Source organism: Camelus bactrianus, chromosome 20, assembly GCF_048773025.1.
Source record: "Camelus bactrianus isolate YW-2024 breed Bactrian camel chromosome 20, ASM4877302v1, whole genome shotgun sequence".
Classification (NCBI taxonomy): Eukaryota; Metazoa; Chordata; class Mammalia; order Artiodactyla; family Camelidae; genus Camelus; species Camelus bactrianus.
In genome coordinates this window covers 4,294,414-4,307,561 of record NC_133558.1, presented here as the reverse complement: position 1 = coordinate 4,307,561, position 13,148 = coordinate 4,294,414, and the positions used below count along the sequence as shown (strand labels likewise).

The window sequence follows — 13,148 nt, the reverse complement described above, 5'->3', positions numbered from 1 at the left end:
CAGTGCCACATACAGGCAGTTCATGTTATTTATAGCACTATTATTTAAAATTGTATGAGACTTTATGGCGCAGGGCACTAAGCAGATGGTCATTTAAATAAAGTAACCACTAACGACGCTAATTAATTGGAGGGAAGGGGGCGGGGCCAGCGCCAAACCGCAGGTTGCCGCCAGGGACTAGGACGGGAGGCGGACTCTCGCGGGAATCTAAGGGGCCCTAGCAACCGGCCACGTGACTCCCGGGCCGGTCGCGCTCCCCGCGGTTCTCGCAGCGGAGCAGCCACGTTGGCGGAGTTCCTCGGCCGGGGAGGGGGCGTGGCGACGGCCGTGCGTGGTGCGTGCCCCACCCCTCGCCGCCCGGAGCCCGGATGAAGAGTAACGCCATTACCGCCGGAGCTGCCGAGAGCCCTCGCGGACGGGGTCTGGACGTCGGACCGGTCGCGCCATGAGGTTCCTTCCTCGCCTGCTTCTGCTCCTCCTGCTTGTGTTCCCCGCCACGCTGCTGCTCCGAGGCGGCCCTGGAGGTGAGGCGAGGGGAGTGGGTGACGGGGCTCGGCCGGGGGGAGAGTTGGAGGAAGCTGGGGGCGGCGGCGGCTCCGGGGTCCTTCGTCCCGCGGGTCCGGCGTCCCCCCGCCGACCTTTCTCCTCGTCCCCGCGGCCCCCGGCCCGCAGCGGGGCCCCTGCACGCGAGCGCGGGGTCGGGGCTCGCGATCTGGCTTGGGGCCGCCTGAGGCTCGGGCTCCCCGCGCCCGCAGCCGGGGCCGGGGCGGGCGGCCGGCGGGCGAGCAGGGCAGCGAGAGCCGGGGGCACGGCTGCGCCCGAGCGCGCTGCGGCCCCTGGAGCTCCCGGCCGCCGGCTCCACCCCCGCCCCCTGGCGCTGGGCTGACGTGTCTTTAGCTTCCACGCCGGGAGATCTTCATTCATTCGCGGAAACCCTGGTTGTCTGCTCGCCTAGACTCTCAGAGCGGCCTTTCTAGTGGCCCCCTCCCGGTTTATGGCCCCTGAGCCCAGCGTCACCGGGGGTCTTGATTTTCCCCGATCGCCCCATCCTCCCCTGCTTGTCCAGCCCTACTCCCCGGCTGGGTAAAGAATCTCAGGGGGTGTCCGTTACTTGAGCCCTCCTTTTTCTCTCCCTTTTCTTTTGTAACTGTTTTTGTTTTGTTTTGTTTTGTTTTGTGGAAGCATCGCACTGTCCTGAAAAAATATAAACTACTTGGAGTTTTCCGTTTTTTCCTGTAGGTTTATTCCTTCCGCCGGTTAACCTGGTGTGAAAGTAACTTAGAACGTTAAAAATGTGGACACTTGGCTTCATGCCCCGCTTCTATCATGAACTTTTCCTCCGTGAAATTTAGTCTAAATAATTGCTGGAATTCCTTTTATTCTGTAAGTTTAAGTAAGCTGTGTAGCAAAATGAATGAGTGACAGGTATCCGTGAGTTCAAAAGAAGAGGAGTGCACTGACTGACTTCTGTATACTGGATAGGAAACCAAGTGGGAGAATTAACCAAACTGTTAAGTCACTTGCAAGTTTAAAAAGGGATTCTTTTCAATTAGGAGTTGCTTTGTTTTCACTTTCTTTACGAATATTTGATAATCGTTTTTGTCTGAAATCTAAACTATATTTTTAAAGGCTTTAGAACACTAAGAAACATCAATTCAGTATCTAAATTTAACAATTTCTGTGAACATTTTTGTGTGTGTGCTGAATGACCTATCTTTCAAAAGATGATTCTCTTAATTTTTCCAATAGCAAACTGTTAGACCTTATAGGCACAAAATTGTTACTGGTTAGCATTAAAACAAATTGTTTAATAAACTTAGGGTGAACAAAAAAGAATAAAAATAAATAAACAGGGTGGAAACCGTTGTAAATATTGAGAAATCTTGAAATTTAAGTACAACTTTATATGTCAGTTTTTTTTTTTTTTAGAAAATGACTTGTAAGTTATGAATGCACTGTTTTAGTCTTTTTGTTCAGCAAGCAGTAGACGCTGTTTCTCGGTTCATGAAATGTGGTTAAATGTTCTTTAGTATTTTGCATAAATCTTAACATGCAGTGGAAAAGACTTCAAATGAGTAGTTCTTAGTATATATTGTTTCTCCTGGGTATTCTGGCATGTGCACATGCTTCCTTTCCCATATTTTTTTCTCTACTGAATTGCCACATCATCATTCTTTCTGAGAAACGTTGGGAGAGTTACTAGTACTTTGATATTTCTCTTGAGGGTCTGGCCTGAAATAGATTTAATATGACTTATCTAGAGTACTTTTGCTTATAAAATTATAGTTTATAATTTCTTGGCATTAGAGTTATGCTTAACTTTTACTTAGAAATTGAGTGTAGGGGAAATAAAAAATGTCTTAAAACATGTTTGAAGCTGTATGCAAAAGTAAACCCATGCTTTCTATGCTGTCAACCCTGAAGTTACCAGTACAGTTTTTACTAAACCAAGTGTGTTTTATGCGAGCCGGTTTTCACCATGGATGTCGTAGAGATATTTGTTCCTTGGAATTACGTGCTGTCCAGTACTAAGGGTTTTGAGCTGTAGTCAGCACTTTTAACGGTGTTTCTTGTCTAAGTATTTGGGTCACTGTTTTCCTTTAGAATTTTTTCATTTTTTTATGGTTAATGACAGGGTAGCTTTTGGAGTTTCTTCCTTTTAAGACGATCTTTCCTTAATTTGCTTAACAAAATTGCTTGAATTCTTTATTTGGGCTTTAGGGCATCTTTAGTTTTAGCAATTCATTTTTCCAACTCTTAGACATTTTTTAAAATTAAACAGCATTCCTCATTAAAACTAACATGCAGTTGGTAAGATTACCAGTAAGATAAAATCGCATGAATGTTCTTAGATGTATTGTAATTTGGCATCATTCAAGTGAACTGGGAGGTTCAGTTATTCTGAGGGAAAATTTTCATTGCCTATACCTGAGATTTAAAAACATTGACATCCCAGGGTAAAGGTTAACTGCTTGTTTCGTATTTTATTGTTAGGCTCATTAGCAGCGGCTCAAGATCTTACGGAAGATGAAGAAACAGTGGAAGATTCTATAATTGAAGATGAAGACGATGAGGCAGAGGTAGAAGAAGACGAGCCCACAGATTTGGTTAGTGCTGCACTCGGTTTAATATGTGTATATAATAGGGTTTATCCCTTTTATAGACAAATTTGGTATTAAGATTCTTGCTTTTAGAGGTTTATTAATGGGATCAAAGTGGATTGAAATTGGGAGAATAGGGCCAGTCACTGAGGATGGATTGTAAGTATTTTCTTAGCACAAGGAAGGAGACGTGAAACAGATAACAATCCAAAATTATGTCAACATGAGTCTGTGAGGGTAAAATGGCGGGACCACTGGATCACTTGCTGATGGATTTGGGATACATACTAAACTTTCTGACCTTGGGTAACTTACCTCTCTGGGTCTTAATTTCCTAAGAAACCAGATAGTCTCTCTGCTCTCTCATGTTCTTGGGGCAGCGTGTATGTATTTTGGTGGCAAGGAGTGAGGAGCAGACAATAATAAATACATAAGATACGTCCTGAGAAAAGAAGGGGCTTAAAGAAGATCTCTTAGAAGTTGTCCAGCTCTGAAACTTTTACTGTAAAATTATAGTATGACAGTAAAATACTATGCTAGAGTTAGGATCGTTGCAGCATGCTTCTAGCGAATTTTATTTTTCTCTCTTGGACTACTGTAGTTTATCCTACACAGGATTTTTGTTTAGCCACTTTTTTTTTTTCAGTTTTATTAGAATTGTTACAATTTGACTGACATACAATATATTGCGTGTAAACACATACATACAACATGCTGTTCATATTTTTTTTAATTTATATATATGTACTGTTCATTGTTTCTGAGAATAGTTTAGGGCTTTAGCTTTTTAAACTTACATAGTTACCGAAAGAATAAAGCCAACTGCAAAATAAGAATCAACAGAATGGAGTAGTCCAATCATAAAGGACCGTGAAATGTGCTTACACATATTTAAGAAATCAGTCATCTACGTTATAAATAATAAGTAGTTCATTTGTGTCCCTTTTTTAAAGAAAGATTATTCATATAAGTGATATGGCATTTTTCTTTCTCTTTCTGGCTTACTTAGTATGACGATCTCCATGTCCATCCATGTTGCTCCAAATAGCATTATTTTATTTTTATGGCTGGGTAGTATTCCATTATATATGTATATACCACATTTTCTTTATCCAGTCATCTGTTGATGGACATTTGGGTTGTTTCCATGTCTTGGCTATTGTAAATAGTGCTGCTGTGAACATTGGAGTGCCTGTGTCTTTTTGAAGTTTATTTTTCTCTGGGTATATGCCCAGGAGTGGGCTTGCTGGATCATACGGTAAGTCTATTTTTAGTTTTTTAAGAAATCTCCGTACTGTTTAACCACTTTTAAACTCCAAAATCAGTTCTCTCTGTGAAGTCTTAGCAACAACATTGCCATCGATGTCGGAAGTGGAGACCATCAGGTGTGAACTCTTAACAGATTTTCTGCCATCTACTTTTAAATGTATTATTCACCCATCTTTTCTACATCTCTTGTTTAACAGTGAGTTGTCTTTCTTCTAAGGCTGGCCATGCCACCTTCTCCTCACCTCGTCCTGTGGGATCTTGTTAATTACCCTCTTTCTTTCTGTAGCTTGAAGCATTGAGTCTTCTCAGTGACTTGGTTGTCTAAAACTACAAATGTCTTCACATCCTCTGCTTTGTGTTCCTCCACCTTAAGTTGCTACACATTTTCTTTTCTTTACCAGCACACTCCTTGAAAGAGTAAACTGCAGCTTTCTCTTCTGCTCATTTCACATTTGTTCTCTAACTGTGGTTAGTCTGGTCCCATGTATCTGGTGAAACTGTTCTTGCTAAGTCACCAGTGATCTGATTGCAGAATTCCTGGCCTGTCGTCCGTTGTTATCCTGTGTGCCCTCTTTAGCATCTGCCGAGTACCCCTTCCTTGATTCCCCTCATGTTGCCTTCTGTCGCGCACCCCCCCACATTCCTCGGTTTTCTCTGTTCCAGTGGCTGCTGCCTGGTTTCTACTACCTTCTCTCTCTCTCTTTCTGTGGATAAAACCTGTGGTTTTAACCACAGCCATCTTATATAGATGACTTCCAGATCTCGTTTCTAGCCCCCTGCCTTACTGAGCTCCGTACCTCTGCTTCCAGCTCTTTGCAGGACAGCACATCTGGAGGTTCCATAAGTACCTCAAATCTTAAACGTCCAAAACAGAACGCAGCATTTCCCACCCAGCTTACCTCCATGAATTATTTCCTTTATTGATATGTCTCCATGCTTCAAGCTTTTACCCTGTTGCTTACATTTCTTTTTTATTCCACAACCTACTGATCAAATCTTAGGGATGATTTCTCTTAACTGTTTCTCAAATACTTCCTTTTTTCCTTATTCTTACGGCTTATGGTTCTTACCTTCCTGACTCCGGTCTGTTTTCCTACTCGTGGGTCTGTTTTCCTACTCGTGGGTCTGTTTTCCCAAAAGTAGAAACTCACTGTTACTAGATGAAGGTATTACTAAAGATACTGAAAATATGTATCATTAAAGATGCTTAAAATGTAACTTGTAATACAGTTGCACAGTCATCGAACAAATGATTTGAGTGCCTTCTCTTAAGCATATGAGCTGCATGTGGAATTTTTTAACTATAAGACAGTCTTTGCTCTTGAGAGGTCTGTCTATTGGGAGAGAATATTTACTTAAATGAAAAATAAAATGGCAGTAAGCAGTGGTGCCCTTCAACATCTCCATTTATTAAGGGCCTGGACACTTCAAATATTTGAATATCTGTAATTCTTATTGATGCCTGGAGAAATACTGCACTGGGGTTTAAATTTTTTAATTAAAATTTGTTGACATGTTTTAACAATGTTATTGAAATATAATTTACACTTGATATTTGCTCATTTTAAGCATGCAGGTCAATGATTAACAGTAAACGTTGCAAGTTGTGCAAGTCTCCCTGAGTTACAGGACATCTCCCCAGTTCTCCCTGGTCGTGGTTTTTTTTTTGAAAACCATTTCTTCCAAGTTGTGTGAAGACTTCTCACAGGGAAATTCTTTTGTTAATCGGGATGGAAAATCTTTTCGGGGATACCCAGGCCCTAGACGGGGGGCAATGCGTGGCTGCGGGCCAGCCATGCCCAGGCCTCTGCCTGCTGTCTCTGGACGCTTTCATGCTGCCGCCGCAGGTCGCTAATCACAGCAGGGGCCTCGTGGTTCCCAAAACAGAAAGCATTTTGTCTGAGTCCTCAGGCCGGCACCACCTTCCAGGCCTTGTTTCTTCAGGGATGTCAGCAAAGACTGAGTATGGGACTTTCTCTCTTCCTGGAGGATAGTATTCCTGGGATTTAAACTAAGGGGGAAAAATAAAATCTATTTTAACTAGAAATTAAATGTCCCTTTGAAAGATACTGTTTTTAAACTCTTTTTCAAACGTTACTGAAAATTTACCAACCCACACTCAGAACCTTGCATTGCAAAGTGTGGTCTGAGTACCAGCGTCGTTGGCTTTTCCTGGGTGCTTGTTAGAAATGGAGAATCTCGGGCTTCCTAGGCCTGAATCATGGCTGCAGGGGCGCCGGGGGATCGCTCTGCACATTTCTGTGTGAGATACGCTGCTATCGAAGTTGTATTTTAACTGATGAGATACAATGAAATTCATTCCACTCTTGGTCCCAACGCAGTGTTGGGGAAGCAGTGTATTTTGTCCCAAATCTAGTGAAGTCATTATTCTTAAATGATGTGTTTTTCCCTCATAGTAATCTGTTTTTCATGTTTTTCTTAGGTTGAAGATAAAGAGGAAGAAGATGTATCTGGGGAACCCGAAGCCTCACCGAGTGCAGATACAACCATCCTGTTTGTGAAAGGAGAAGGTGAGAGAATTGTTGGTTTTCACTCAGATATGGGAATTTTAAAAATGACAGGCTTGCTTTTAGAGGAAGTGTTAATAATGATTAAGATTTTACTGTTTTACAAGTTTCCATTACGAGCATAGTGCAGACACACGGCGGCGGAAACCCTCTTCTGTGTGTGAATGCTCGTATCTGTAAAACTAAGGGGAAAAAATACTGTCCTCTCTAACTAGAAATTGAATGTCCCTTTGAAGGATACTGTTTTTAAAATGTTTTCAAACTGCTGTAGTATAACAGCATTCATATTTTGGGTGTAAACATTAGTGAAATATTAAATCTTTACAGTTAGGCCTTGATTAGAGCCTCCGTCGCATTAAAAGAAAATGGACTAAAGGCTTGGATTTACTGAGTGCTGTGGCAGGCACTGTTTTCACTGTTTTGCTTGCATTATTCAGTCCTAACAGGACCCCTGAGAGAAGAGTTACTGTTGTTAAACTGAGGTTTAGAGGGGCCAGGGTGTGTCCAGGTTACTCACGCAGTGTGGACACAGGATTCAGACCCAGATCTGTTTGACCCCAGAGCTTGTGCTGTAGTAGATAGAACCGCTCTGTAGACCACAGGATGATCATCGAAGGCTTATTATTGGAAGTTATTCATTTTCTTGGTCTTCTCAAGTTTTCTGTTTTATTCCCAGGTACTTTCCAACTGTGTACCTACACAGTATATTTTCATTAAGAGGATTTTTTTTCCTTTTTTTTTTTGTAGCTGCCTACTTGGGTCTTATTCAGATTTGCATTTTGACTCATTGCTTAAAGCTCGATTCGCTTTTTTATGTTCAAACAGATACTGCACCTTTCAGGTGAGCCTCTTAGACGTTGCCATTCTTCCTCCACTGTCTGCACAGATAGCAGGCACTGAATTGGAGGTGAAGGTGACTCCATCAAGTCCTGTAGCCCCACTGCAAGAAAATCTTACTGCTGAAAGCACACAGCTCCTTCTTAGACATGTAGCTTGGAAGTGATCTGGTCTGCAGTTGAGATGCTCATCTCAGCTCTTGAGCTGGAATGCTGGTGTACAGACACAGGTTTCAGCTGATGTGCAGGCTAGTGAGTTGCCAGTTAGTGGATGTCTGGAGTGCTCTACTGAAAAGGGTTCTGAAGCCAGGTCTGTATGTAGCAGGAAATCTGTATGTTACAAAAATCCGTTTGTAATGTCTGCTTATTTTGTACCCTTTGAATGTTTCTAATCTTCCTGTCTCTTTTTTGGTTTCTTAGATTTTCCAGCAAATAACATTGTGAAGTTCCTGGTAGGCTTTACAAACAAGGGTACAGAAGATTTTATTGTTGAATCTCTGGACGCCTCATTTCGATACCCTCAGGACTACCAGTTTTACATCCAGAATTTCACAGCTCTTCCTCTGAACACTGTAGTGCCGCCCCAGAGACAGGCCACTTTTGAGTACTCTTTCATCCCTGCAGAGCCCATGGGCGGACGGCCCTTTGGTCTGGTCATCAATCTGAACTACAAAGATCTGAATGTAAGCCCCTCTAAACTGTCTTCTTTTTCTTCTTCTTTTTTTAAGTTAGGGATGGATGAGGATAGTTGACATTGTTTAATGAATATTCTGTTTATTCATTCAAGTGCCTTTTTTGTGGTTGAAACTGATAGGCAGTGGGGAGGCAGAGATAAAATGCACATTCCCGCCTTCAGCTCTGTGAGGCGCTGGGGCAGCTGGATGCAAACAGCATCACAGCGTGAAAGCGGTACCTCCTAGAGGTGAGTGTAGGGCAACGAGAGTGGAAGTGACTCAGCTGGGCCCTGACGGAAAAGGAACAGTAAGCCACACAGCGGGATTTGCTGCTTATCCAGATGTTAACAGATGTTGAATAATTTTTTTACCTCCTTTTGTTGCTTGCATTTTGCCCATTTTACGGCTTCTGTCGTTAAGTATTAAAGACTGTTTTTCTATCATTTTATATACTCGTAAATAAAAATATAACCAAAGATTTTTAGGATATTAGTAAGGTTTATGGTTTATAAGAACCAAATGGCCATAGATAAGCTCTGTTGTCTTTCTCATGACATTTTGCTGTCTATAGTATTTGTGCACCAAAGGAATGAATGAATCAATGAGAGAAGCCCGGCGAATCTCATTGCTGGGGGTTGACCTCTAGCTGCCAGCCATTACATCCCCCTTCAGATGAGAGCACATCTGAACCATTCCCTTTTCAAAAAGTCTTCAGAGAAGGAAATTCCATCCTCTCTTGGAAGCTTATTCAACTTTTTTTTGATACCCTGGTGTCAGCATATTTACCTTATGTTTGAGTTAAATTTCTCATGCTGCCATTAAGTTTTCCCTTTTTTTGAAAACTACTTAGTGGAAGGTGAGAACGTTTTTTTTCATTCTTATCTTCAAAGCAACGTTATTATACTTTCTCAGTTTTATAGTAAGTAGCTTGAAGGATTATAGAGTTCATCTTGTTTTCAAGCAGAATTAAACTTAATCCAACAAGCACATATGTAGTTTCAGTTCCTTTTTGAATGTTTGTTTCATCTTGGAATTGCCTGTGAGAGGAATGGTAATTGAGAGAGCCTGGAATAAAACTTAAATTATCACAGTTTAGCATTTGGTAGTGACAGTTTTGAAAAAGTGCTACCTTGATGCTTCACATAAAACACTGGACACAGCTATCTGTGTTTTTTCCAAGTGACTCACGTATTTGAAAACTGAAATTGTGTTGAGCTGACAAAATTATTTTGAGACCACCACAGAAAAATGTTTTGGCATTGAAAGTCCTTAGCCTATCTAATATAAACTGAGTTCCAATCCATTGTCAATGTAGAACATGAAAATTTGCAGCCATTTTTTCTTTTATAGGAGAAAGTAACATAATGTTAAGTCCCTGGCATTGCACTAGTGCAGTTACATGACTCTGCTGAGTCTTACTGACCCAAGTGATGAGAAAGCTGTAGATAAGGTGACAGTTCTAAGAAATCTTGTAAGCTTTCATTCTTCAGTGCATTTTTTCCCCAATGCATTTCATATTTTTGGGATTTTTTTTTTCAACAGGGCAATGTATTCCAAGATGCTGTCTTCAATCAAACAGTTACAATTATTGAGAGAGAAGATGGGTTAGACGGAGAGACGTAAGTGAAAGTTGCAGTATGTAGATCTTGATCTTAAAAGGTGGGACCAGAAGGCTTGCTTCTGTCATATTTTTTTAATGGTGAAAATGGAGCAGGCTGGAGATTGAGTGAAATCCTGACTACTTAAATCTGTACTTTGATGGTTCCAAGTTAGGAAAGATAGTCAAAACTAACAAAAAATTGTTTTAAAAGGAAAGTTGGTTTTTTGTTCTTCCTTTTTAAAATTGTTTTCCACCCCATCCTCTTAAGCTGGTAGTAGCCTCATCTAGGTTGTATACCTCTAAAATTGCTACTGAGAACATAAATTAGAAAGTTGGAAGGTTTTATCTCAAAAAACATGTTCTTTGTGAATGATGATTCATTTTGCACTATGTTCTGATATGTAGTTCACGAAAAGTCATTTTGAAATAAAGTTGTGCAAAATCTAATATTTAAGGAAGACAAAACCTAGTGCAGTTATTTTAATATAACTGACCTTTGAATATGAGACTATAAAGTCATTTATTTTAGATCATATGATTGCGTTTTCTCCCTTTGGACTAATTGTTCTTAAAGTAAAGGTAGATTTCTTACCAAACTTTACTACCTGGATCTAAGTTGAATTTAAAATAATTTATTCTTTTCTCCACAAATTATTTGGAAAACTTATATCTTGTTAGGATTATAGTTGGAGTTAACTCATAATTCTTAAGAGTTAAAGCACAGTTATAGTTTTAATAAGCTGTGGTATTTCTTAGGAACTAAAACCAGTTTGTATTTTCTCCTTTTTATATCAGAATCTTTATGTACATGTTTCTGGCTGGCCTTGGGCTCTTGGTGGTTGTTGGCCTTCATCAGCTCCTAGAATCGAGAAAGGTAAGTGTGAAGGTGGACGAGCAGCCCCCACAGCTCTGCTCCAGGAGCTGTCACAGTTCTGCGTACAATACCGTCTCGTTGTTCGTGGCTTCTTACTCTCACTGTGGGTTTGTATGTTCACAGGTTGGTTGTCCATTTTTAAAATAAAGCCTGAAGATGAGACCTTGAGTGTGATTTGGGTTTGTTTAGACTTGCAGTTAGTGTCCTCTGTCCACAACCTCCAGAGTGATCCTTACTTTTTTATTATTAGTGTAACTCTAAATTATGCTGAAAGTTTTAAAACTCAGACATAAGATTTCATACGTCTGTTTATTGTACTTTTTCATGGATATGTTATTTTATCTGTAAGCAGTAATATTTTTTACTATAAGGCTGATTCCTAATTAGCGTTTAAATGAGTCTTCATTTGAAAAAGAAAGAATGAATTTCGCTGTATTGGTTTTATCAGTCAAAGTTCTGTTTCCTTGTTAGACTAGTAAGTGGTAACATTGAAGCCGGCTCTAATCCTGCCTTCCTGTCTCTGAGCGTGGCAGCTGACTCTGCCGCCATGTCCTCGTCTCCGCCCTCCCCCTGCCCCCCACAACCCCAAAACAAAATAACCCACACTGACCCTCTTAATGTATAGCATGATTTAAAATCGCCAGATATACTGGGATCCACTAGACCCTAAACAGTTGGTAGACATTTTGGTTAATCTCCATGAAGCAGGGAGTCAGGTAGTCAAATCTGTATAAAATTAGCAGTAAATGATATTAATAAATCCTTACTCTTTAAAAGAGAAATACCTTATGCTTAAATGCTAATTTTCATGACTTTCTTTACCTCATTTTTATAATAGCTTTTTGCTATAAATTTATGTATTAGGTATAAGCCATTTTTTCAGCTGTATTTCTGTGTATTCAGAATTAATTTTTGCACTATAAAATTAATATTCTGTTTCTTATGTAAATAGGTGGGTTGTTTGGGGTTTTTTTCAAAAATAGGACTAAACAGTGGAATTAAATAACTTTCCTACTTTCTAGCTGTTTTGCTGCAAATACTGAAGGAACAAATTTTGAGGTGGTTAGCATAGATGACATTTTATGTTTTTGTTTTGTTTTATCTATACCAACTGCTTAAGTATATTTAGCTAACAATGCAGGAATCTGCCTGCATGCAACATTTCAGTAATTATCCCAAATTTTGTTGAATGTGGAAATAAATTTATTCTTTAATATTTGATTCCCAAAAGGAATGAAAATCATTGTATAAACAAATTATTACTTGATCTGTCAATTGTATGATGAAGCTTTATAGCAGAGGAAAAGGTCTTTAGAGGCTGAAAATAATTGTTGTGAAGATTTATTCTTCATTATTCTTTATTGGTGTAGACATGATTTTCCTTGTCTAGTTAAAAAATATTTGAGGAATATGTTTTAGAATTAGAAGAGTACATGTTTATCTACTAAGATATTTAAATGGGTAATCTGTTAGGTCTTTTTAAAATTATAGTAAACAGTATAACAGATCTCCTTTAAAATAATGGTTTTATGTTCTTTTAGCGCAAGAGACCCATACAGAAGGTAGAGATGGGTACATCAAGTCAGAATGATGTTGACATGAGCTGGATTCCTCAGGAAACTTTGAATCAGATCAGTAAGTACTCTTACAAACTGGCTAGAAAATTTTTCTCTTAAGTGGAAATTAAATATCTTAGGTTTAGCAAAAAATGCTTGGTCAATGCTGATTACCACTTATCTTTTCATTACTTGCAAAGAATGCTTTAAAATTTTACTGTGTACTATGTCTGTGCTTTAACTTAGAAATGCTTCCAGATCTGCAGTTTGTATGCAAATGTGTGAATTCTCTGTATTCCTAACCTTTTCCTATCTCTTTTCTTTCCTGTTGCTTCAGTGCAGAGTAGAAGAGGTGAGGCGATTAATTTCTTTATGGTGTTTGATACAGTCCTGGGGGCTCTTGTATAGCATGTGACTACTTTACAATAAGTGTAATGGGTAACGGGACTGTTCTCTAGCACTCTATTAGAAAAACTAACTGCCAGCTGCCCACCATATGTGAAAGGATAAACCTACAATACTGCCCAGTAGTTTACCTAACATATATTTCAGTTTTATTATATATGCAGTTGGTTAAATGTTAATCTTTATAGAAGAATGTAGGTTTTTTTTTCCTCCAGTTGAAAATGGACTTTTTCAAAACACTGAAGCAGTATGGTCTCATTGAAGGGCAAAAAAAGTAGTGAAAAACTAAGACGACCTCCTGGCTC

General features: G+C 39.8%; 1 protein-coding gene across 2 annotated transcripts in view; it reads left to right on the top strand.

The window, feature by feature from the left end:
* Positions 1 to 12: 12 nt before the first annotated feature.
* The window catches only part of SSR1 (signal sequence receptor subunit 1), a 31,046-nt gene continuing 17,910 nt past the window's right edge, over positions 13 to 13,148 (top strand). For both annotated transcript variants that reach the window (XM_074348065.1, XM_074348066.1), the window contains exons 1-7: positions 13 to 524; positions 2,995 to 3,107; positions 6,814 to 6,901; positions 8,155 to 8,417; positions 9,951 to 10,027; positions 10,804 to 10,882; positions 12,424 to 12,517. In XM_074348065.1, the coding sequence (XP_074204166.1) occupies positions 446 to 524; positions 2,995 to 3,107; positions 6,814 to 6,901; positions 8,155 to 8,417; positions 9,951 to 10,027; positions 10,804 to 10,882; positions 12,424 to 12,517 (793 nt within the window). In that variant the 5' untranslated portion in view covers positions 13 to 445. The remainder of the gene's footprint in view (positions 525 to 2,994; positions 3,108 to 6,813; positions 6,902 to 8,154; positions 8,418 to 9,950; positions 10,028 to 10,803; positions 10,883 to 12,423; positions 12,518 to 13,148) is intronic.